The sequence below is a fragment of the Drosophila montana genome, unplaced genomic scaffold (assembly GCF_035044405.1).
Source record: "Drosophila montana isolate Dmon_TW-CO22-7 unplaced genomic scaffold, ASM3504440v1 contig_3325_1, whole genome shotgun sequence".
Classification (NCBI taxonomy): Eukaryota; Metazoa; Arthropoda; class Insecta; order Diptera; family Drosophilidae; genus Drosophila; species Drosophila montana.
Window position 1 is genome coordinate 485690 of NW_026998209.1, and position 23628 is coordinate 509317.

The 23628-nt window shown below is 40.0% G+C and overlaps 1 protein-coding gene and 2 long non-coding RNA genes across 6 annotated transcripts; 1 reads left to right on the forward strand and 2 right to left on the reverse strand.

The window, feature by feature from the left end:
• The first annotated feature begins 4819 nt into the window (after positions 1–4819).
• On the forward strand, positions 4820–6105 carry LOC135434444 (uncharacterized). Of its 4 annotated transcripts, none has more exons than XR_010437240.1 (5): positions 4820–5133; positions 5198–5450; positions 5612–5657; positions 5707–5932; positions 5994–6105. It is a non-coding gene; the product is annotated as an uncharacterized LOC135434444 (long non-coding RNA). The 4 variants fall into 4 exon arrangements; XR_010437241.1 differs by having other exon boundaries at positions 5710–5932; XR_010437238.1 differs by having other exon boundaries at positions 4823–5133; positions 5597–5657.
• Positions 6106–18861: 12756 nt separating this feature from the next.
• Positions 18862–19547, reverse strand: LOC135434483 (uncharacterized). Its single transcript, XR_010437243.1, has 3 exons — positions 19391–19547; positions 19224–19330; positions 18862–19112 (listed from the first exon to the last, which is right to left on the reverse strand). It is a non-coding gene; the product is annotated as an uncharacterized LOC135434483 (long non-coding RNA).
• Positions 19548–21764: 2217 nt separating this feature from the next.
• LOC135434468 (uncharacterized) lies at positions 21765–23396 on the reverse strand. The gene is made up of 3 exons (XM_064691067.1): positions 22506–23396; positions 21991–22077; positions 21765–21928 (listed from the first exon to the last, which is right to left on the reverse strand). Exons 1-3 carry the CDS (start codon positions 23172–23174, stop codon positions 21824–21826), a joined length of 861 nt encoding a protein of 286 aa, XP_064547137.1. The 5' UTR covers positions 23175–23396; the 3' UTR covers positions 21765–21823.
• Between the last annotated feature and the right edge of the window lie 232 nt (positions 23397–23628).

Here is a 23628-nt window from a genome sequence, read left to right on the forward strand (position 1 = left end):
GCATTAAAATAGAAACCATAATCAAGCATATGGACATCCAACAACTGCTTGGAAAAGTGAAAATCGATCAGACTGGCCGGAAAACTCAGAGCTGGCTCAATGCAGGTGTTAGGATCTTGGTGTAGGATTTCCCGGATAAGGTCCATAACCTGCTGCCATGACGTCCGTGCGCTATAATTTGTATTCAAAATGGGTCTTAAAATGAAATTATCGACCACACCACAGACGGATTTCAGACGTGGATTCAATTACAAAATACACTCAAGTGGTGACTCTTGCCTCGCTGCACAAAGCGTTCGTTGGCGGTGTGGCAAGTGTGGTGGGCGTGGCGGGTGTTGTGAGGGGCTGTTGGTTGCTTAATTATCTGAGCGCTAACTTATGCAACAAATACATATGCATAAATTGCTGTCTCCATTTACATAAATACAGCTCTCTGTGTGCGCAAACGTGTGTGTGTGTGTGTGTGTATTATGAGATTTGCTTGCAAAATGAACATCATTATCGAGATACTTGCAACAGTATCGAGATTATTCGCACACACAGTCAAACACACACACATACACACACACACTCAAGCACTTAACGTCCATTTCTGACGTTGGTTAATTAGCAACATACACAATCGCACCTGTGTGGGAGACTGTGTGTGTGTGTGTGTGTGGGTCGCACTCGCTTTGTCTCGTAACATAATTGGCCTGTATACAATTGTAATTATAAGCCACTAATAAGATTCGAACACGCAACGATTTTCAAACTGCCATCAAATGGGTATTCCCCATAACCAAACACCACCACAACCCAACCGAACCCAAGCCAAGTCAAGCTCCTAGCCCCGTAGCCCCTTTACACTGCCTCACCCTAAACCCATTCGTTTTGCATCGTCACATCAACAAGTTAATTTTGCATTTTCTGGGCAGTGGGCAGTGGGCGTGGCCGCACAAACAACATAAGCGTAACTCCAAATAGCTTCATACATATGGAGGGGGCTTGCTCGGATCTGGGTTGGGGCATAGTTGAATAAACGGGAATATGAGCATTTAATGCGATTAAAAGGGCAAAGAGCAGATTGGTCGCGTACCTGGTCAAAGTTCATTTCATAATTACAAACACCAAAGTGTTCAGTTGCATGTGCGAAAGATGTTGTTGAGTAGCGAAACCGAACGAAACGCAGTGGAAATGGCAAAGCCTTTACAATCCGTATAGCACAGAGCTTATATATATATATCCTATTCTGGCTAATTGGCCTTTAATTTGTCACTATTAATTAGCTGAATGCTTTATATTTGTGTCTAAAGCTTGCCCTTCGTTGCTTTAGTGAGAGACCTCTTCTTATTATTACGATTTAAATTTTATATGTTTTGCTAAGTATCTAACAAAGCTATTGCTAGCAAAGCCAGAATAAGCACACGGAATTAAACAAAGCAATCTGGTTAGTTCCATTCAATATTAATATTCGCAATATTTATTCACAAAATGTATCCATGTCCAAGCCTTAACATATTACATATTCTCATTTATATATAAAATATTTAAATTCTTTATACTTACCCAGGAAATTATATTTACACGCAGAAAAATGATGGACCTTAAATGAAAAAAGAGGTAGAGAGCAGTTTAGAGTAAAAGCGGTAAGAGGAAGAAATATATCTGCCTCTTTCTCTGTCCCTTACTGTAATGCGATGGAGTGTAAGAGAGAGTAAATAAAAGTGAGAGTAGTGCAGTGATGGTTAGAATGCTAAGTCTAATTGCTAACAATATAACCAATACAAGAAAACACTTATTTGAATTTATGAGAATTGCATAGAAGGGCATAAGTAAGTTTTTAATTTGCAGCGCAACGGGTATGAAATTTAGTCTGAGTTTAGTATTATAAACCATACATATACATATACACACCAAAAAAATACTTTTATTTTTTATACCGATAAAATACATACTCATATATATATTTACATACAAGCATACAAACATACAAATATGCAGACATAAATAATAATACATACCAAAATAAATACAAACAAAAGTATACATAGCCACATAGATACATACTGACATACATACATACAAACCTACATATATACACACAGACATGCAAACATACATACATACATACATATATACCAACAAACATTCGTACATACTTACATTCAAACAAGAATGTTTGTTAGTCTGCCAACTCACTTTTTTATCATAACACTTACGATGAAAGCATGAAAACGTGTGGGACTTACTTGAATTCTTGAGAATCGCATAGCAGGGCATCTCACGTTTTATTAAATGTGCAACACAGCTGGTAGAGTAAACTAAAAATTAAAGTAAACTTGGTCTGTGTTTTTACATGAGATAATATACACACTCACATACTTGCATACATACATACACACATGCAATCACACATACATGCATATAAACGTTGAAATATATGTACATACACTTATGCACATGCACACACATACATACAAATACACAGATTCACCTGCACATGTTTGTTTCGGTAATCGGTTTCGATGCTTTTTTTGCATAGATCTTTGAATATTAGCTGAATCTGATAAATATATGGATATAATAAGGAGTCCATTACGAAATAAATGAATTGTTATAGAATAAATATATATTTGAATGCATATCCTTATAATCCTTAGTGGTTTTTAGTAATGTTATCTTGTTGGTTTTCCAGCTAACCAATAAGTTGATATCTAATATAAACTTAACATTTTTCATTTGCTGATTCATTTTCCTTAATCTTTTCCGGACTCAGTTAAGACAGCTACTGCGAGCGAACACTTAAGCAATCCAGGGGCCACGGCAATGCGTGCCCCGAGGATTGCATTGATCAACTTTGTGTCCAGCGGCGGCGCGTTTGCCGCTTGCAATGAAAATGAAAATGGAAATTGACAACTGGGCAGAAAAGCGGGCGAGAGCAGCCACCAAGGAAAACGCATTCATATGTGAAATGGAAAAAATTATAATCCAAATAAGAGAATGCAAACGGAACGACAGGCGGCCAGCGCAGGGCGGTGCGACAAGGCAGGAGCAGAGCGGGCGGGTAAGAAGAATCGATGACGGATATGTGTTGATAGCCAAGTCGTCAGAGCTGCCGCCCACGCAGCGCCGCATCCAGATGTTGGTCAGAGATTGGGTTGGTCTGGTGTGGTCTGGACCGTTGGCTACTTCTGTAACGAATTTTTGAAAATTTCTTAAAATTCAATAAATATTTATGAGTTGATAATGCCAAAGCGAAGCTACGCAGCTTCCACCAATACATATACGCGCACACACACACACACACACATGACACACATATGACTGACACGCTTGCTTGGTTGAATTAAATAGATTACGTATACGAGCTGTGGCACAAGAACGGGCCCTGAGACTACGCACAAAATGCAAACACGTTGCCTTGGTTAGGATATTTGCCAAAGAGCTAGATTTTATACTGCCATGTGTGTGTGTGTGTGTGTGTGTGTGTATGTATGTGCATCACAAAGTTAGATACACACGCGCACACATAGCTCAAGTAATGCGCATAATTCAAATATATTTATTACATTTCTTGTTAATCAGGTGAAGGACGAACACTCTGCTCCTCCGACATCGCCTACTCGAATTTTAATTCTGTTGAATATCTCCACTGTTTCATTTGTTGGTCATTATTCAATTGAGCCTTATCATTGCTTTAATTTCTATTTAAATATAAACCTATATAGATAGCCATATATACATATATTACAACGCGATTGCGACTCCCTATAGGTTAAACATGCAGCACACAATTTAAACAGTTCGAGATCGGTCGGTAAGTCGATGCTGGAACATGTGGATATATAATTTAAATGAATATAATTTAGGCAGAACGTAAATTTGGGTGGGTAACAGAACCCAATTCGGTTATTCGTTCTCATTCGACTGTCTTTCACAGTTGAAGGTTTAACTAGCAACCTTCTGTTGATGGATTCTGAATTTCTAAATTCGTAAGTACTTAACTATCTGGTTACTCCCAATTTATATACCCTCTCATAGCAGGACGGTACCTCGCTCAGAGATGTACTTTAAATGAATGCAATCTATCAATTCGTCAAGACGAGTCTCGGCTGCACGAAAAATTCCGCTTAAATTAAACCTGGCCGGCACTACGCCCTTAGATTCGAGAAGGGACGCGTAGATGACGTCCATTTTAATCAAAAACCATGCTACTGTTAACTATGCAAACAAATGGTTCAATCAGTTGGATATTGCTAAACACAAATATTTTCTTAAAATAATATGTATAGGGGACCTAGACCAGGTATATATTTAAAAAAGAAAGCTTAGATATATAATAAGACTTAGCGAACACGTAATTACCGTCAGAATATTTCGAACTGCAGAACATTTTTCAACACGAAATTACGACCGATTCTTCCTATAGAGCTACATATTCGTTAAAGAAGTTCGATGTATGACTGATATATATAGGGAAATTTGGTGCTTCACCCAGTTATCCGCCAGGAGCCTTAGATACCCAGGAGTCGAACCAGCCAGCGAGAGCACGCCAGCTCAACTCCAGCAGTAACTTTTTGTTAACATTAAATAATTTATATTTCTCTTATCATTTGATTGTTTTGTTAACCACAATATCATACATACATATGTCTTTTTTCCGGCTTAGCCAAAATGCATGCGGACTACGTTGCGGCAGAAATGCAAGCACTAGAAAATTCAAATTTAATATTTTTTGTAACAAGGCGAAGCTCTCATCGAATTTTTGTTTATCTTGGCAGGCCGGGCAAATTTGAAGCTCAACCAGATTTCGAGCAGGGGCAGCTGCTGCCAAAACAATTTAGTTGGCAATCAAATCGTATACGGAACACAACAAATTTACCCAAATTCCAAAATTGTGATTATGTTTCGAGATATTTTTTGGCCAATTGTTGTTTTCCTTATATGTATTTTAAGAGAATTGAGCAAATAATTTACTCAGCATTTGTTCATTATTCAATTGAGCCTTATCTTTGCTTTAATTTCTATTTAAATATGTTGTTTCGCCAAACACATTCTGTACAAAATAACCAAATTTTTGCAGATCCCGCTGTCGCCCTTGCATTCGCACACACGGGAACGAGAGACGGTTTCTAAGGTCACGCTAAACAGGTTAGTAAAATATTAAAATTAATTTCAACTAAGATTTATGATTTATATATTCCTTTTTGTTCAGCACACTTAACAATCTTACAATTTGATTTTCAAAAAATACGACAAAGCATATATAGAGCATTAATTTACTAGAAATTTATGATGTATCTTGTGGACGGGTACAATGATAACCGGACATGGCACAAAGGACACAAGCTTTATTCTATATCAAAAACAACTATATAGATAGCCATATATACATATATTACAACGCGATTGCCACTCCATATAGGTTACACATGCAGCACACAATTTAAACAGATCGAGATCGATCGGTAAGTAGCTGCTAAAAACATGTTTAGATATAATTTAATTGAACATTATTTGGCCATATAATAATGATCGAACGTAAATGTTGTGGGTGGGTTCAAGACTCGAATCCAATTATTTATTAATCCTTCTCATTCGATTGCCTTTACAGTGGAATGTTTAACAGGCAACATTGTTAAACCTGCTTCTGAATTTCTTGGATTGGTAAACTCGTAAGTGCCTGCCTATTTGGTTATTCCCTATTTATTTACCCTCTCGTAGCAGGACGGTACCTCGCTCAGTGATGGGCGTTGCAGTTAGCGTCGTGTACGCTAAATAAATGCGATCCATTAAATTTTGAAGACGAAGCTCAACACATACTTGATTATCAGTTTAACCGACAAATGTCGTTCATTCGAATTGCAGAAGGTCCCTACGAAGTTGTAAGTCGGAAAATTGGAAACATTCTTTGTGAAATCGTAATTGTAAATCTCAACTAGTATTACAGGTTGGTTACACAAAGCACAGATCAAATTGATATGATTTATTCAGATTTCTTTCATTTTCAGGACGATACCACGCCCTAGGCTCGAGGGAGGGACGCGTAGATTACGTATATTTTAAATTTAATTTAATTTAATTTATGCCAATAAATTGCCTAATTATTTGAAGAATACTAAATACATGCATGTTCTACATTTCTTGTTAAATCAGGTGAAGAACAAACTCTCTTTTCCGGCATCGCTTCAACTTCAACTTAAATTACACCTGGAGCTAGACCCCAATAGGTTCTTAGTCGGTATATTGCAATCACTCGAATTATTATGATGTCACGTCGCAATTGTAATTCACATCCATTCCAAGCTGGTTAGTCCAGAACATTAGGCGTGAGTTGAGGACATGAAATGTTAATGTCCTTTTAAACTTTCTTTTTATCACAAGACGCGAGGGCGAACCGCGTAGATGGCGTCTATATTAGACAAAGAAAGTACCTACGTACTGTTAAAAATATACGAATCAATTGGAGAATATGAATTATGAAGTTGGTGGCGCCATCTAGCGTTACTGATCTAACAGTCTTACTAAGCTTTTGTTTTGGGTAGTGTAGGTAAATGACATTTGCCATAAGTGCTGAAAAATTGCTCATATCAGAGGGTTTTCTTTAGTGTTATCAAGTTGAGGAAGTTAGTGCTAAGCAGCGTCCTCATAAGGACTGCCAGTGTTGTAAAATCATTAATGTTTTGGTTGTTATAAGCCCTTATCCATAAGACAAATGAACAAGGTCTTTTAAGAGGACGCCAAATTTAGCAAGTCTGGTATCTATTCGGAAGATTAGGTAAGAGATTAGGTAAGTCGTTCAACAAAGACCAAGACTTTTGACGCTGGAGAACTCTCCAGTTGACATATATGGGAGAAAGTCGGAATGAGCTTGTGTCGATAGCAGGCAAATCAAGAGACAATTTTAAACGCAAGTCGACCGCAGCTTTATTGGAATATGCAAAACCGCTCTTATGCATTCCCGTCATAGTTCAGATTTGTTTGCTTCATCTGCGGTTATGGAATGAATATTGCTGCCCTTATATCTATGGCTTCCAGCAGATATATTTTTGCTTTTGTTTTTTTTTTATATATATTATTATTTTTTTTTTGTCGTGGAAAAGAAATTCATCAAACGAATTATTAGAAAAGTTTTCTAGTTGGCACCGTTATTGCTGGCAGACGCCCTTTCAAACTATGGTTGAGATGAGCGTGGGCAGAGATTGTGAGATTGAGAGGGGGCGCCTCCCCCCTAGCAACCAACATGTCGTGGTAGTAGTAACCAGCGAAGCCGCCAATAATGTTGAGCACGTCGAACGCGACGAAACAGATGAACAAACTTTAACAAACAACAAACAAACGAACAGGCTGGCAGGGTTGCCAACTAACTTATTTATAAAAACGAACGACGAACGCAGGCAGCGTAATGAAATTCTGTGCATATTCTGACGTACGCACACACACACACACACACACACACGCACACTCGCACACACTTTGCCTTTTGTGCATAGCTGTATGTTCGTTTTGTGCGATTGTCTTGTTTGTATCTGTATCTATAGCCTGTATCTGTATCTGTATCTGTAGCTGTATCTGTATCTGTAGCCTGCATTTGTATCTGTAATTGTGCTGCTGCTGCTGTGAATAGTTCGTCCTGGCAAAAAGCAGCTGAAGCGCGCGTCGTCGCGTACGTGATGTTCATATTTTCATAGATTCAATAATTTATAAATTTTATGCTTACACACACGCACACACACGGACACGCACGCACACACGCAGAACCTATGTCTGTGTGATCTCTGCGCTGATTTGGCAGACCTAAAGAGCGTCTTTCTCTGTGTGTGCGTGTGTGCGTTGCCCTGTCGACAACTTTTATTGAGATTCCTTGAGCACCTTCGAGAGACTTTGACTCGCCCCAGCAGCACCTCTTCCCCTGCACCAACCGCCCCATCCCTCACGCCCTTGGCTTGCGGCAGCTGCGCCAACTCTGCCGCTTGGCCAATGACTCCGGCTCATCATTTGTTGCTCATCAACAAATTGAAAATCTTCACTTAATTATGTTGCATATAGTACTTCAATATATTTATAATGCGCCTGATGAAAGCCAACAGCTAAAAAAGTCAAGTGCACACTTGGCATATAATTTCTTTTAATAAACTTTTGGAATGTCAAATATTTAGCTAATTGAGCGCACATCGCAATCAACAAGGTAAGGATACTTAAGGGCTAATCAAGGAGGCACTACTATATATACTCCAAACACAACTATAACATACTGTACTATAACGTTTAAAGCCTAGTAGCTAAAAATGTTGACCAATGTCCGATTGTAGTTTGATTGGTGTGAAACTTTTTGTGCGCATTTTCAGTGGAGTCCGAATGAAATCGAGCAAAAACTAAATAGATTACAAAAACAACAGAAAGTGAGGATGTCTTCAGCGCACCGAAGATTTAATACCCTTGCAGATATTTGCCTGTCGGTCTTGCAGACATGTGAGAATAGTGAAGCTCGAAAATGATGAGCTAGTTGAAATATCTTTGAAAATAGAATATTTTGCGTTATAAGATCCTACTATTCCACCGATTTTTGGTGGTCCGATCTTGATAAGATTTTGCATATATATATAAGCATTATAATGGAACTAATTATACCCGAGTTTGGTCAAGTTATCTTAATATAAAGACAGGTTTTCATACCAGAACCAACTTTACGACCGATTGTTCCTATGGCAGCTATATGCTATAGTGTTCCGATCCGGCCGGTTCCGACATATGTACTTCATGCAACAGAAAGACGAACCTTTGCAAATTTTCAATGCAAACGCTTTATTCCTAGGAGACTATTTCGCATGGAAACAGACAGACAGACATGGCTATAGTAAGTCGGCTATTGATGCTGATCTAGAAAATATATACTTTATATGGTCGCAGATGTCTTCTTCTATGCGTTACACATTTCAAAACAAACTTATAATAACCTCTACAAGGGTATAAAAATAGTAACAGAATTATGACAGTTAAAAGTCTGGGAAGAACATTAAGTATGTCTGCCATATATTATTATTATTATTATTTAAAAAAAAAACTATTTGGTCCAGGAAAATTAATATTTTTCAATTAATTCAAATAAAAACTGATTCCTCTTATATTTTTATTTTTTATTTGCATATGTACATGACTCTCTATATATGTATATATTTTAATATATTTATAATTGATGTCAATTAAATATAAATAAAAATGAGGCAGAAAGAATATTCCATAAAAATGTTTGAAAAATTAAAAAAAATATCTGAAAATATCAAAAGTATGGAGTGAGTGGAAATAAGTTTTTATTTGAATTAATTGAACAAAGTTTCATTTTCTTGTAGCAACAAGTTGTCTGCTTTAAATAATTGAAAAACTTTCATGTTTCTGGCTGTAAAAATTGTTGGCCAGAGGACAAATTGTGACCACAAAGTTATTCATCCACAAAAACATGTCCGCTAATGACAGTGCATTGCTTTTGAGCTAGAAAATCATTTTCTGCATTTTCCAAAACCTGACAAGTCAAATAACACAAAAAACTTTGAAAGCAAATAACATTTTCTAATTGGATCAAATGTTAATGGCAAAACAAACAAACAAGAAAAAAAACATGCCAAAAATATGGTTTAGCTTTGTATGTGAATTGGACCCACCTAAAAAACTGATCTCATTAAGGAAAATAAATTTTATTTTTTAAGAAAACACAACTTAAAAAAAGAACGAAACCAAAAAACATGTTAGTTTAAAGAGTTTTTAAATACGTTTTGATGGCCGCTTTCGATTAGGTTCTAGTCAAAGTAAACTAGGGACAATTTTATGTAAGTGCATTTCACCCTGCTCTGGGTGTGTTGTGCGTGTGTGTGTGTGTGTGTGTTTGTGTGTGTGTGCATGCACAACAACCAGAGGAGCATGTTAAAATAAAATACAACACGCAGAAAACGACTCGTCGACTCGTCGACACTTTCTGTTTTTTAACTCAATTTTCAATAAAAACAGTGCACAAAACTTTTTTTTTCTGTGTTGTTAACTTAATTTTGCTTGGCGCTGCGCAGCTCGCAGCTCGATGCTAAAAGCATTTCATTGTTGTCCAACTCGTTGCTTGGCGTTGTTGTTGTTGTTGTTGTTGTTGCTGCTGCTGCTGCTGCCGCCCAACTAGCAGGCAAGTGTGTGGGCGTGGCACCCAAAAACCGAGCAACGGCATTTTACACGCACTGAAAGATTTCACTTACAGCTCGCAGTCAGCGCTCAGCGGCAAGCGGGTCGAGCGGCAAGGGGCGGGGAGAATGGCGGGAGGGGCGGCGGTCGGTGTTGGGGGCGTGGCTAAAAGTCTACAAAATGCAGTTAGTGTCAAATGTGAGTTAGGAGCAGCAACAGGCAGCAGACAGCAGACACCACTATCACACACACCACTATCACAAATACCCACACACACAGCCCATCACACACACACACGATATACTGCATCGCAGTTTACAAAATTCCCAAGCTGAACGCAAATGGCTTAGAAGTTGCCAAACAACTGAGCGCAGAGCACAAAAGATTCATGTAGACAGGCTCAACTGAACCGGTTCGAATCCAGACTTCGAATTTATTTCTTACTACGAACCAAATCCAACGAAACCGGAACCCAAGCCAAGCCATATTTGGTTTCAACTTGACGCAATCGGCTTCAGCCCGAAATTTCAGTTTAAAGTTTACCCCAAACCTTACCCTAATCCAAGCTTTTGAGGCAAATTAAGCCCCAAAGCATAAAAAGAGGCAATTAGAAATAATTTACATAAAATATTATATAGATAAATTGTTTTTGTTTTTGTAATTACGTACTCACTTGTTAAATCACACGCACGATTATTCGATCGACATCTATGAGTAGGCGGGAGACTAACTTCTACAGAAACACACCACCTGGATAGAACAGGAAGGCAGATACAATGTTTATTGGCTTAAAAACAAAGATTTCTTGCCTAACCTTACTTGAATTAGTGAGAATCGCGTAGAAGAGCAACATTTATAAATATAACCATATTTAAATGCATACACACATGTAAAAATGATTGTGATAGTTGCGACTTTTATTTTAAATATGATAAGTAACAGTTATGTTTATAATACTTACCAGATTTTTGAAGATTCTCTTAAAATCGGGCCACAATTATCGGTGAAAATTATATTTAAGAAAAGTCTTCTTGCTTATCTAGATTCTTCTTGGGTCTACTCGGTTCATAAAGTAAAAAGGAGTATATTAATTAAGTGCAATGTTCGTCTCGCTGACAGACGGGCGGTCTGTCCGTATAAACGGTTTCGACAAGTCGAAAATTGTGTGGAATCCAGTAATTGGTCAGATTAGGCGAAGCATTTCTTAAAACCAAATCGTATTGTTTTAAAATGGGTTAGAGTTTCGTAAATATGCTGCAATGCAAATTCAGATTAAGGTTTTTGAATTTAAATTTAAAACCTAGCGAAAGCTCTTCCGCTTAATAAGTCGTTGGCCAGTATTTTAAATTGATTTCTGTCAAAATTGAGCTGTTGGTATGGCAAGGATCGTTATAGGCGCTCTTGAAATTTGTTTTTATCAATTTGTTGATTTGATCCCATTTTGGCGGCCAAGTGGCGCCATCTAGCGACGGCAGTTGGCGTAAACCAATCAGTTTTTCCTGGAAAGATTTGTTGGCGACCGGAGCGAAGCGGTGTACAATAACAAATATTTGTACTTATTTGTGAATCATATCGAATATCATGGATGGGCCATCATTCATGTGGCCAGCAGACACGCACACACACACACACACACACACACACACACACACACACACAGACACAGACACATACACACACGCGTACACACACACACAATGCAATTATTATTGTTGTCATTTTTAGTCACTAATCACTCTCGAATAACGGGCCGACGCCGCCGCCGGCAGCGTCATAATAAAAATAATGATGTGACATAAAAAAAGGCAGCGCCCCAACAAATATGTGTGTCTGTGTGTGTCTGTGTGTGTGTGTGTGTGTATATATTTGTTGTCATAAATCTTTCATTGATTGCAAACGAAGACATCGAAGACAACGTTGACAACGACCAAGATGAGCCGCCAATGCAGCAGTAGCTGAACCAAGGCTGGTTTGCTTGTGGTAGATGGAGGGGTTTGTGTGTGTGTGTCTGAGTGTGTGGTGTGTGTGTGTGTGTGTGTGTCAGTGCCACAAGGTGGCTCCTTGCGTTGTGGTGGTTGCAAGCCGATATACCAAAACAGAAACTGTATAAAGCGGCATAGCTGAAATAGATATAAGTAAATGTAAATACGACGTTGTTGCTCTTCCCTATTTTTGCATGCCCTTCACTAGAGGGTATAACAACTAGCGTAGACAGCTAGCCACATTGACACATTAAAATGGAATAATTTAAAGATACATGAAATGACTGGAAGACAAGCCTATATAAAGTTAGCATCATTTGCTTGAAGCAGTTTAGTAGAAACATTGAGGTACAAAAAGAAAATAGAAGGCATCGAAAATAATCGAATGATTCGATTTATTATGATTGAATCCGAATATAAATCTGTCAAGAATCGAGTAGAAATAAAGCAAATGAATGTTCGATTCCTACTCTATAATTAACCAAATGATTCAAAATTATTCAAATGATTCGAAATCATGCAAATTACTCAAAATAAAGCAAATGATTTGAAAAATGTTTCAAGTGATTTAGATTTAGAAAGAGTCAAACGAACAATACAAACCCGATTCGTGCTCCTCACTTAACCAAATGATTTGAATTTTTTGAATGATACAAATGCTTTTCGAATGTTTGTCAGCTGCAAATTGATAACAGTTCAATGAAAATGTCACGAATAATTGCATGCTGTGAATACCACTGAAAGCATATTCATATACTTTTATTCATTTATCTATTTAAATTCGAATGAATTTGAATATTAATTGCGCAACGAGAAACATTGATTTACTTGCGAAGCATTTATTTTTTAGTGATTTGAACATAAAAGAAATGACGAAAAATTACTTTTAAAATGGTTTTAAATATTTCAAATGACTCGAATGTTTCAAATGATTTGCTTGATCAATGCATTTCATTTTATATATTTTTTTTTTTATTACAAAAGAAAACAAATGATAATGATAATGCTTGCAATTGAGTGCATGAAAATAACGTTTTAAATGGTTTCGAATGTTTCAAATGATTCGAGTGTTTTGATTGTTTTGGTTGAGCTAACACATTGTATAGCAATTACTCTGAAGACAACTTTTGCTGCAAGTAATATTCAGTTAGTTCAAGACAGTTTGACAATATTGGAGGGAAATTTGGGTAAATGGCATTAAATGATTCGAATGATTCAATAATAGCTCATTCAGATCGAATTGCTGACACAACTAAAACTATACGAAGGCAACTATAAAATCCTTTTAGAAGGGTGTACAATATTAAGTGTGATTCAATGCGCCAAATACATTTGCCCTCACATATATAGCTAGATGTGCATGTGTGTGTGTGTATGTGTGTGTATATATATATATATTTTTGTGTTCGTTTATCTTGTTTATCATGGATTTCATTATGGCTGTGGTTGCGTGTCTTTTGCTTTGCGGTGGCTTATGTCGCCATTCGATTTTGAAAATGTAAATCTCTTGTCCTCATCCATGTGCCCCGCCCCCTATCCGGACGCCACCCACTTGACTGCCCCCTTTGCCATGGCCACGTTCCGCGTCTGTTCGCGCCGTTGTCGCTGTCGTTGTCGTTGTCTATGGCAGCGGCAGCGGCGGCGGCGTTCGCGTTGGCGGCGTCGTTTGTCAACATGTCAGCTGCGCTGATTGGTGATTTCGATCTGAATTATTAAGTTGCTTTTAATGCGTTTGCTTTTGCTTTTGCTGCTGTTGCTGCTGCTTGTTCGATTTTATGTGGCATACTTTTCAGCGCCCTGCGGCACAGGCGAAAACAAAGTGTCGAACAGCTAAAGCTACAGCATCAACAACAACAACAACAACAACAACAACAACAGCAATCTGTGCCGCAACAACACCAACAACTGGCCCAACAACACATCGCAATTGCAAGTGGATCACTTGATTTCGCCTTCTCCTTGGTAATTGGTTCTCTGCATTATTTAGTGACATTTGACGTGGATGCTAAGTATTTTTGGATTGCCCCAGAGAGAGAGAGAGAGAGAGAGAGCCCTATACGAGAGCGAGAGAGCATATATTCAAATTGCCGGCTCCATTGACGAGCTGTGGCTTTTAAGTGGCTTCAGCCAAGTGCCAAGTGCATTGGCAAGGCCGTGTTATAAGCCACGATTTACAGCCACATTTGTGGCAAACGATTTGCGATTTATCGATAGTCGACTCGATATCGATAACGATAACAGCCAAACAATAAAACCTAATCATTACATCGCGATTGTAATACTTTTTACTATGATATGGCTTCTATTGTATATAGCTCGAAAAGTTATCGGCAATCGATTTTACTTTTTTGCATTTAGATATTTTTAGAATGGAAGATCAATGAAATAGACCCAAATCGATCTGGTTTTTATGTTTTAAATGTCCGTATCTCTATTGGCGCATTTTCTGCACATTCATCAGTTATGGAAACGCGTCGGCGTCTGTTCTGAAAGGAACTTCCATTAGGGGTATTCTGTTTATAGCTAAAGAAAAACTAGTTATTTGCAAACCCTGACTTTGGCTGTGCACAAAATAGAGAACCCTGCGTCTGAGGACTAGCAAAAAGGCCATTGGGGTCATGTGTCCAAGTATGTGCATGTCACAAGTCTCCTCTACGTTTTGTATCCTAACTATCTATCGCTCTGTGTCCTACGATGTTTGTGTCCTTTCAATGCCCGCTGCGTTGACTTCATAAATATGCCAAACGGACTCTATCAAAATACTTGGCAAGGCAGAAAGAAGCCGGCAGCAAAAGCGCCGCCAGTTGAACATAAACTAAGCGAGTAAATTGAGACACGACGGACACGTGAGTTTGATAGATTGAAGGATATATGGAAGCACACAGGCAAACGCACACACACACACACACACACACTTAAACAGAGTTTATACTGAGCTAGCTGGCGACGCCAGGCTACATCCTGTGTCTGAGCTCTTTGCCTTGTGTGTGTGTGTGTCTTGTGTTGTGTGCGTATTTCATTAACGTCGCCTTTGAAAATCCATTCATTTATCAAAAGCAAACTTCAAACACGCACTACGTATGCGTGTCTGTGTGTGTGTGTGTGTGTGTGTGTGTGTGTGTGACAGATACTGCAACAATTTAGCTAGGATCTGTGCTTATATATGTGTGTGTGTGTAAGCGGAGGCATCGTAAAAATCGTTGCGGCCAAAAAGGGATCAATGAAGTATGCCTAAGAATCTGTCATTTATGACACATGACATACTTTACGAGTAAACCACCCACCACCCCCCGTCGACCCTCGGCCAGTGTAATAAAAGCGGCGATAATAAAGATAAGACCCAACCAACAACTTGGCCGAGAAACGCAATTGAAAGTTTTGCGCCAAACAACTGAAGACGACTTCGATTTACCCTGCCCTGCCCTCCCCAGTCCAGTCCAGTCCAGCACCGGCCAGGCCCGCTCCTCTGGCCGCACACATGTATTTGCAACTCTTTGAAATCAGCTCGTAAATCTCATAGATTCTTTGGGGTTTATCAAAAGTCGTTTGCCTTGCTTGCGGCATGTCGATGTAATCCTTTCTGGCATGCCTGTTAAGCGTCTCGGAATTTATATTTATGCCTCAAATCTCGGCATTTGCATGTCCAACGGCCATATTAAGTGAAACTGAAAGCTTATCTCATTTTATACCGTATAGCTTGAGACTTGCTTTAATTGGCCATGCTTTAAAATATCTAAGCATGATATACATCTAGATATCATTGGGGTGCCTATAGATATCTATATGTCTATGTCTATATATCTCATTATCCGCATCTTAAGTTTTTTGTTTATCTTTTATCAGAGCAGAGACTGTTCCTAGCTTAAGTATACTCAACATAAAATTATTATATAGTTTTTCCTATATAAGTTCTTGCATTCATCTTCTTGAAAAGTATTTACTTTTTTATTATAAATACCCGAGTAAAGAATATAAAAGAATTTTTTTAATAAATACCTAAAGTCGAGTTAAATGCAATCATTTTCTAGTAACATCTAGTCTAGATTTTAACACCTGCAGGTATATATAACTAGCAAGTATTTAAATGCCTTGCCGGTGAACATTTTTTCCTTCAAATTAAAGTCTTCAATTTTAAACCTTTTCCCCGATTGTGGAAATTTAAATCCCCCCGTTCTATCGCGAACTCTCAAATTATGTTTTACAAAGATAAGATACTCACCCAAGAGTTTGTATCCATCGAATAAGAACCAAATGTTTTCCGCCTATTTAAGAGCCGCCGTGTGAAGCTTGAAGCCGGAAAATAAGCTTTGGTCCATACAACTTTTGATCCGCATTCTCCATCCAAGAGACATCTTCATCTGAAATGATGATATATTAAAATTACTAAGAAGCCAATCGGATAGTAAAACAAATGTTGCATACGTTTTCCGCCAATTTTCCACAGTTGCGGGTGGAATTCCCGAAATCGCTGGAACGCATGTTTATGAAGTTCTTATGTTCTTCTTGAAGCATTATTTTTAAAAAGCGATTGTTTCTATAAGAAACCATACATACATACGCATTTGAAGATAAGCGAGGTGAAATGGGAAGCTTGCAATTTCCTAGTTTAAGAAGCAAAAAGGATATGCCATAAAAATCTAGTTTATGATGGATTCTACACATAGTCCGATGTTAACAGACGGGCCCGAAAATGCTTGCATTACATATTTCACAACATTATTTCCAATTGGGCCAACTGAATTCGTAAATGAAAATTCACATACATTTACAATTGAATTAATTTTCGCACATCTCTGCTTCTTTCTACTCTGTATAGTTCACATGTTGAGATATTTTGCTGCCCTTAAACTGTAATCCAAATTGCTTGTGATGTTTCTGGAAAAAACCGCAAATATTTCAGTTAAAGCACATAAGAAAATGCTGCAAAATGTGTTCAAAAATTAATTTACCAGAATTTTAATGCCAATTCAATTTAAGCTGAACATGCTGGCAAGAGCCGGCGGCCACCTGGAGCAAATGGTCAGCAGCCGGACAGCTGTCCGGGTATGGCAGGGCCTGTTACTGAATCTCACGCCGGAGCCGTATTATAAATTAAGCACAAGGCCGGCGCTCAATAATTGCAAACTACTGAAGCATTTAATATTTTGAGTGCATTTCCGCGTTACGCGCCCAAAGGCGAGGAAGGGAAGGGATTTAACAAAAACAAAATATAGGAGGAAAAAGAGTCCAAAAAGGTGCAAGAGAAAAAACAACAAAGATGCGGAAACCGAAACCAAAGCAAATCGAATTGAAACACATGAAAATCGAAAGTCCGTAAAATGCCTCTGCCGACGAAAGCCCCCTATGGCTGGGCGCAGGCAGGTCAGGTCAGTGGAACTGAGCCGAGAGTTCAGATCTTCCTGCCCAGTCTACGGCCACGGCCCGGTCTGGTCCGGTCCGGTCAGGTCCGGCTCGGCTCGGCCAGCCGTAAAGTTAATAAAGCGCCCCGAAGGCGATAAACAATTTGCGTTGGCGAAAAAGTCGTGCGAGTTGCCGGCAGGCGTTGTGGGCAGGGAACAGGAGCAGAAGCCGCCCTGGATGCTATTGCTATTGTTATTGCCCGAAGGCGTCACAGTGGCGCGGCCCAACGGACTGCAAACTTGAGATTCTAATTGGCATTTTATGCCGGACCACGCCTACAGCTCACACTCCAAGCGCGACCGTCGAACAGGTGTGAAATCGTTGACGAATTCTCACGAATACGTTTAATCCGCTTTCTGATTTTTGTTGCAGTCGTCGCGAGCGTTACTGGGTGTGGGCTGGGGCATATTCAGGTCCAGGTTCAGCAGCTGGGTGCCAGCTCAACGTTTTACATTTTGCGGGCGATATCATGTTGGATTAAAAGCGCGCGCCTCGTGCCCTTCGTTGCAAATTAATTTCGTGTACATGTCCTGCAGCCTTTTGCAAGTATGTTCGCCTGCATCCATGTGTGTGCGAGTGTTGAGGTGTGTGTGCCTGTCTGCGCACATCGAGTTACCCAGCTGCAACCTGTCCATCACTTGACCTCTTGTCCTCCCAACGTATATCCTTCTGTCTGCTGCCGGCAACCGCAAATGTTAAAGCGGCGTGACTTTATTTGATTGTCTGTCCGGTGAGCGGGCATTTTTGGGTTTCATTTATTTTTAGATCCGCTCTGAAATTATACAAAAACAGTAGAGATCCCACCTTTTAGCATAACAGGATTGTTGTACAAATTGAAATTAAAACCAACCTTTTGGCTAGCCATTTGTTGCCATTGCGCTGGCATAACGTTTCGGTTGCCACCAATTGTTATGATTTGAATTGCCAAGTTGTGCGCTTCATTTAGCTGGTATTATCATTCTTATTGCTGGATGTGCTGCTCTCTCTGTGTGTGCTACTCCAAAAAGTGTGATATGTGTCCTGTGTAGGTATTTTAAAAGACTTTGGCTTAATTGGTATATATATATATATATATGATTGGTAATATATATATATATATATATATACATACATATTATATCATATATCAATCATATATATATATTCTTTACTCTACAAATTTCGGCCCTAACTCGGCAAGAAAATGTATCAAATATCACTTTACCGAAGTTGGTTTCAGGGTTCCAACTTTTCCTGTCCATTTTTGTCGAAACCTTTAATAATGATTTATTTATTTATGCGTTTTTCCTGGTTCCAGCTTTTAGTGCGAAAGCCCGATGTTGCTTGCAGCATACGTTTAAACCCAAAAATTAATTATAGTGCATTATCTAAAGGTCACATGTTATCATTTTGTTTTTCCAGATTGATTAATCTACAAGTTATAAAAAGCAATTAAACTTCCTTCCACTTTTGCATGTTGTCCAACAAGCATTTGGGTTGTTTTTGTATAAAAGTCTGATAAGAGATAAATAGTAACATAGTTCTCCTTTTTGCTCGCTATTCACGCTCATCGTAATTTTCTGGTATCATATACAAAATTCGCCGCATCTACAAGGTATAAAAGACAATCAAATGAAAGCTGACAACAAATTTTACAGATTTCAAACCGATAACAATCAGAAGAAACTTGGACTATATTCGATTACTAATTCTGTATACCCGGAGCCCGTTGACATTTTTAAAAGGCAGACATGAAGCATATCCCATCATATTGATCTGGACGACGAGCTGAGCCGATCTAGCCATGTCCGTCTGTTTGCCTTAATCTAGAGAATAGCGAAATCAATAAGATATATTTGCTTAGTAAGGCGTACCTCAAACTTTACCCATTTATAGCAAATTGAATAGTTTAAGTGAGATTCGTGGTCACGCATATTTGGTAGATTGAATACCCTCTCTCACTTACGCTCCAGCTACCCAGTTCCAGTTGCACCCTGTCGGCCGCTTCTAATCGATCCAGTGAGTGACATTATACATTTTTTTTTTTTTTTTTCTCAAACTCTGCAAGTACATAAAAGTCAGTTTGAATGCTATTTCGCCTTGAACGAAATCGGACATTACTTGGCCGGGGCCCTAACAAATGACATGCTCATCATCCAGTTGAAGGGCCGCTCGTTTGACAACTCGTTGGGTTCCATATCGCAAAATAAAGAAGAACGAGCGCATTATCATAAAAACCTAAAAATACATACATAAATGCCGATTAAATCTTTATTTTCTGGCTTGACGCACGCAACTGCCGGGGGCAGCAGCAGGATATTTGGTTACGCACAAAATATATATACATATATATACATATATACTTCATACTTATTTTTTTTCGGGTCCACCGTTGACTGTTGACAGACATGTGACAGCGGGGATGGGCGTGCGGCTGCCTGATCGTGCAACCTGATGATTTAATAACTGGCGGCAAAGCTGATTAGATGGGTGGGTTGTGTGTATTTGTGTGTTTGTGTGTGTCCAGTGTGCGGCGTGGCGAGCGTTGCACGAAAGGGGTTGCAAATTTAAAGGCTGCCCCAGCCAGCAAATTTGTAAATGCTTTGCAAGGAGGAGGAGGAGGAGGAGGAGGAGGGTTAGGGAGGGCAACTAACCACCAAGGATAACAGCGCTTGTTGCTTTATGTTCCTGTACTTTTTGCCTGGCACCGCAGTGTGTGCGCCTCTCTCTGCATGTGTGTGTGTGTGTGCAACGTGTGTGTGATTGATGACAACTCGAATAAGCGATGATTGATGCTTATTTTACACTTTTCGTTACAACACACGGCGACACATGTTTATTTATGTATGTATGTGTGTGCCTCGGCGCGTTTTTGGCTGGCTTATATATCGGGGATTATTATGAGCACACGTTCGAGCGTCTCTAGACGCCGACAACAACAATGACGCCGCCGACGACAACGACGAGCCGCAATCATCAATGTCAGCGGCGTGTGCGCCTTCCGCCCGCGCAACCAGCCCTGATAGGTGGGTGGCAATCTCTGTTAGTGTTGGTAATTGTTTGAATATCGTGCGCGCGCGTGTTTGTGTGTGTGTGTGTGTGTGTGTGCGAGGTGCTCTTGTGGTTTACTTATTGCTGCGCTGCAATACATCATCGGCTGGCAGTTAGCCGGCTGGGAGAATCTGCAAGGACCTGGAGCCAGCGCGTCCGCTCCGCTTCGGCTGCTGCTGTCGCGCAAAAAGTTAGACGCCAAATGCACATCACATGGCTAGCAGCAGGCTTTGTTCGCTAACACCTTTACAATGCAGCTTCAAGTTATACATACATATATGTGCTGTAAATATGTGCATTATTGTTTATTTTTGATGATTTTTCTGCTATTTCATATAAATTTGCGCATTTATTGTATTGTTGTGTATGAAACTTGCCACGTGATTTGCACGTAATCGATAGCTTTCTTGCAAAGTGATATCGATGTGCGTGTTCGATATTTTACAACACTTGTCGCTTATTGGAGTACGCGTCGTGTTTTCTCTAATTCGCTCCTAATTTGCATATAACTCCAAGTTATGTGTTATATTAAATCAAATTGTGCAATTAATTAACAAATATAATCAGCAATTCGCGATCGAGTGTGTGTGTGTAAATAATGACTTCATTTAGCGAGCCCTACAGATCAGCTAGCAAATCTGGAAAGTTCATGCATGTACATATGTACATATTTATGTACACAAATGCTATTGATGTATTTCTTATTAGAAAATAGATATTAATAGTATAATGTGACAAAAAAAAGAAGCATAAACTAACTGATCTTTGGCAAATTTCCTTCAAAGCGTTGGCAGATCTATAGCGTCACTGCGTGGGGTACGCACAAAACCTATGACGGCCGGCACAGTGCTTGGTCGTGGGTGTGACGTCACCGATGTGCGTGGTCGATATTTCACAACACTCGTCGCTTATTGGAGTACGCGTCGTGTTTTTTTTTTTCATTTTCATAAAACTCCAAATAATGTGATAAATTAAATCGAATTATGCAATTAATTAACAAATATAATCAGCAATTCGCGCGCGAGTGTGTGTGTAAATAATGACGTCATTTAGCGAGCACTGCAGATCAGCTGACAAATCTGGAAAATTCATGTATGTATGTACGTATGTATGTATGCACAGAAATGCTCAAATTGCACACGATTGTTTTTGTTGCTGCTGGATTTCTTATTAGAAATTGATATTATTGCTATTTATTGATTCTGTGACAAAAAAAAAGGCTTAAACTAACTGATCTTTGGCACATGTCCTTCAAAGCGTAGGCAGTTTTATGGCGGCACTGCACGCTGTGGGGTACGCACAACAAATATGGCGGCCGGCGCAGTGCTTGGTCGCGGCTGTGTGACGTCACCGGCCAAAGGCATGGGCCAGAGCTGCAATAGGGTTGAGAGCATTAGTGGAAGCGGGATAGAGCTAACCGGGCAGGTTTCGTTACCTTTCTTTGCCGGCGTCGAAAGCGCTGGCGGTGCACCTGCGCCAATTTGTTGCTGGAGAGCAATGCGCGTTTGCGCCGCTGCCAAGACTGCCAAAGAGAGAGAGTGAGAGACAAACAATAGATATAAGAGAGTATGGAGAGTATGGAAGAATGGGAAAGAAGGCAAGAATGTGATAAGGTGAATGCAAGATGAGAGCGAGACGGGGGTAGAAACAGCGAGTGACGGAGGAGAAACAACAGAGAGGAGAGAGATCGTGATGGAGGTGAATGTAAAAACGAGATAGTTGGAGGTGAAATAGTGATTTGGTGAGGTAGAGAGAGAAAAGAGATAGTTATTGGAACAGATAAAGGTATTTGGATAGAGAGAGAGAGAGGAAGAAAGACAAAGTGTAAGCGGGAGAAAGATGCAAATACGGAGAAAAAAGTTTGTGATAGACAGAGTTAGAGAGCGTCAGAGCATGTGAGAGAGTGAGTGCGATAGAGTGAGAGAGAGAGTGAACAGTTAATGCACACACCTGCATATTAACATCGTATTTGATGCGCTGCGCCAGCGCCGGCGCCTGCTCATGCAGCTGGCGTCGCAGCCAAGCAACGCCATGCCACAGATCCTCGCCGCCGATGTGACAAATGTGCAGCGGGCAGCCGCAGGCGCGTGCCAGCTGCTCCAGGCGGAAGGCATGCTCCACATCGTACAGCTGAACGGCATCGCTGTGCCGCGTGGCCACCAGCAGCACGGGCTTGCCGCGCAGCGCCACATGCTCGAGGCAGCGCTGCAGCAGCGCAAAGTTGTCCAGCAGCTGGTCGTAGCTGGCGCTAAGATCAAAGCAAAAGATTAGCGCATGGCAGTTGGCATAGTAATGCGGCCAAATACGCTGCATGTCCAGGCTGCCGCCCACCTCGGTCAGCAGCAGGCTGCCCGCGCTCGACTCCGGCATGCCATTGGCCAGCAGGCGATAGCAGCGCACGCCATTGGTGGCGTCCATATCGTTGGCGTCGCGTTCCTCGCCGCTGAGCAAATGCCCCAACTGGGTTTTCCCACTGCCGGTGGCGCCCAGTAGCAGCACCTTATAGCGCGCCGTGTCTGGTAGCTGCGGTGTCTCCTCGCAGCAGCAGCAGAAGGTGCAGCAGCTGCAGCAACTGCAGCAGCGGCAGCAGCGGCGCAGCTTACCGCACACCAGTCCCATTAGCACATGGCGAATACGTCGCTTCGTTTGGCCTAAAATTGAATGAAATTTTGTATTTTATTTGATTAACTTGTATTTTCACTCGGATTGGAACGCTTCTTTGTTTTGTTTACAAGCTGAGCGCCTGCCAGCTGACTTGGACTGCCGGTTGCCCAGGGTAACGCCAGCAACGCCTCGTGTTGTGGTCATTTGGACATCTTGTTGACATGGTTAAGCCACGTAGTCACTGCTAATAACATTTACTTTTCAAAATTTAACCGACAGCTGATACAGTTGAGCTTGTAAAGCTTTAAAATTGAAACGCTTTCATCAATATGCTACTGTTAGTCAAAAATTGAAAGGTTTTTTTGAATGAGGTACTGTTCAAAAACATGCGCTGCTATTAACAGCCGCTGTTAGTTAACTGTTAGTTTACCAGCTGCTGTTAATAAACTGTAACTAACAGTTAGACTTC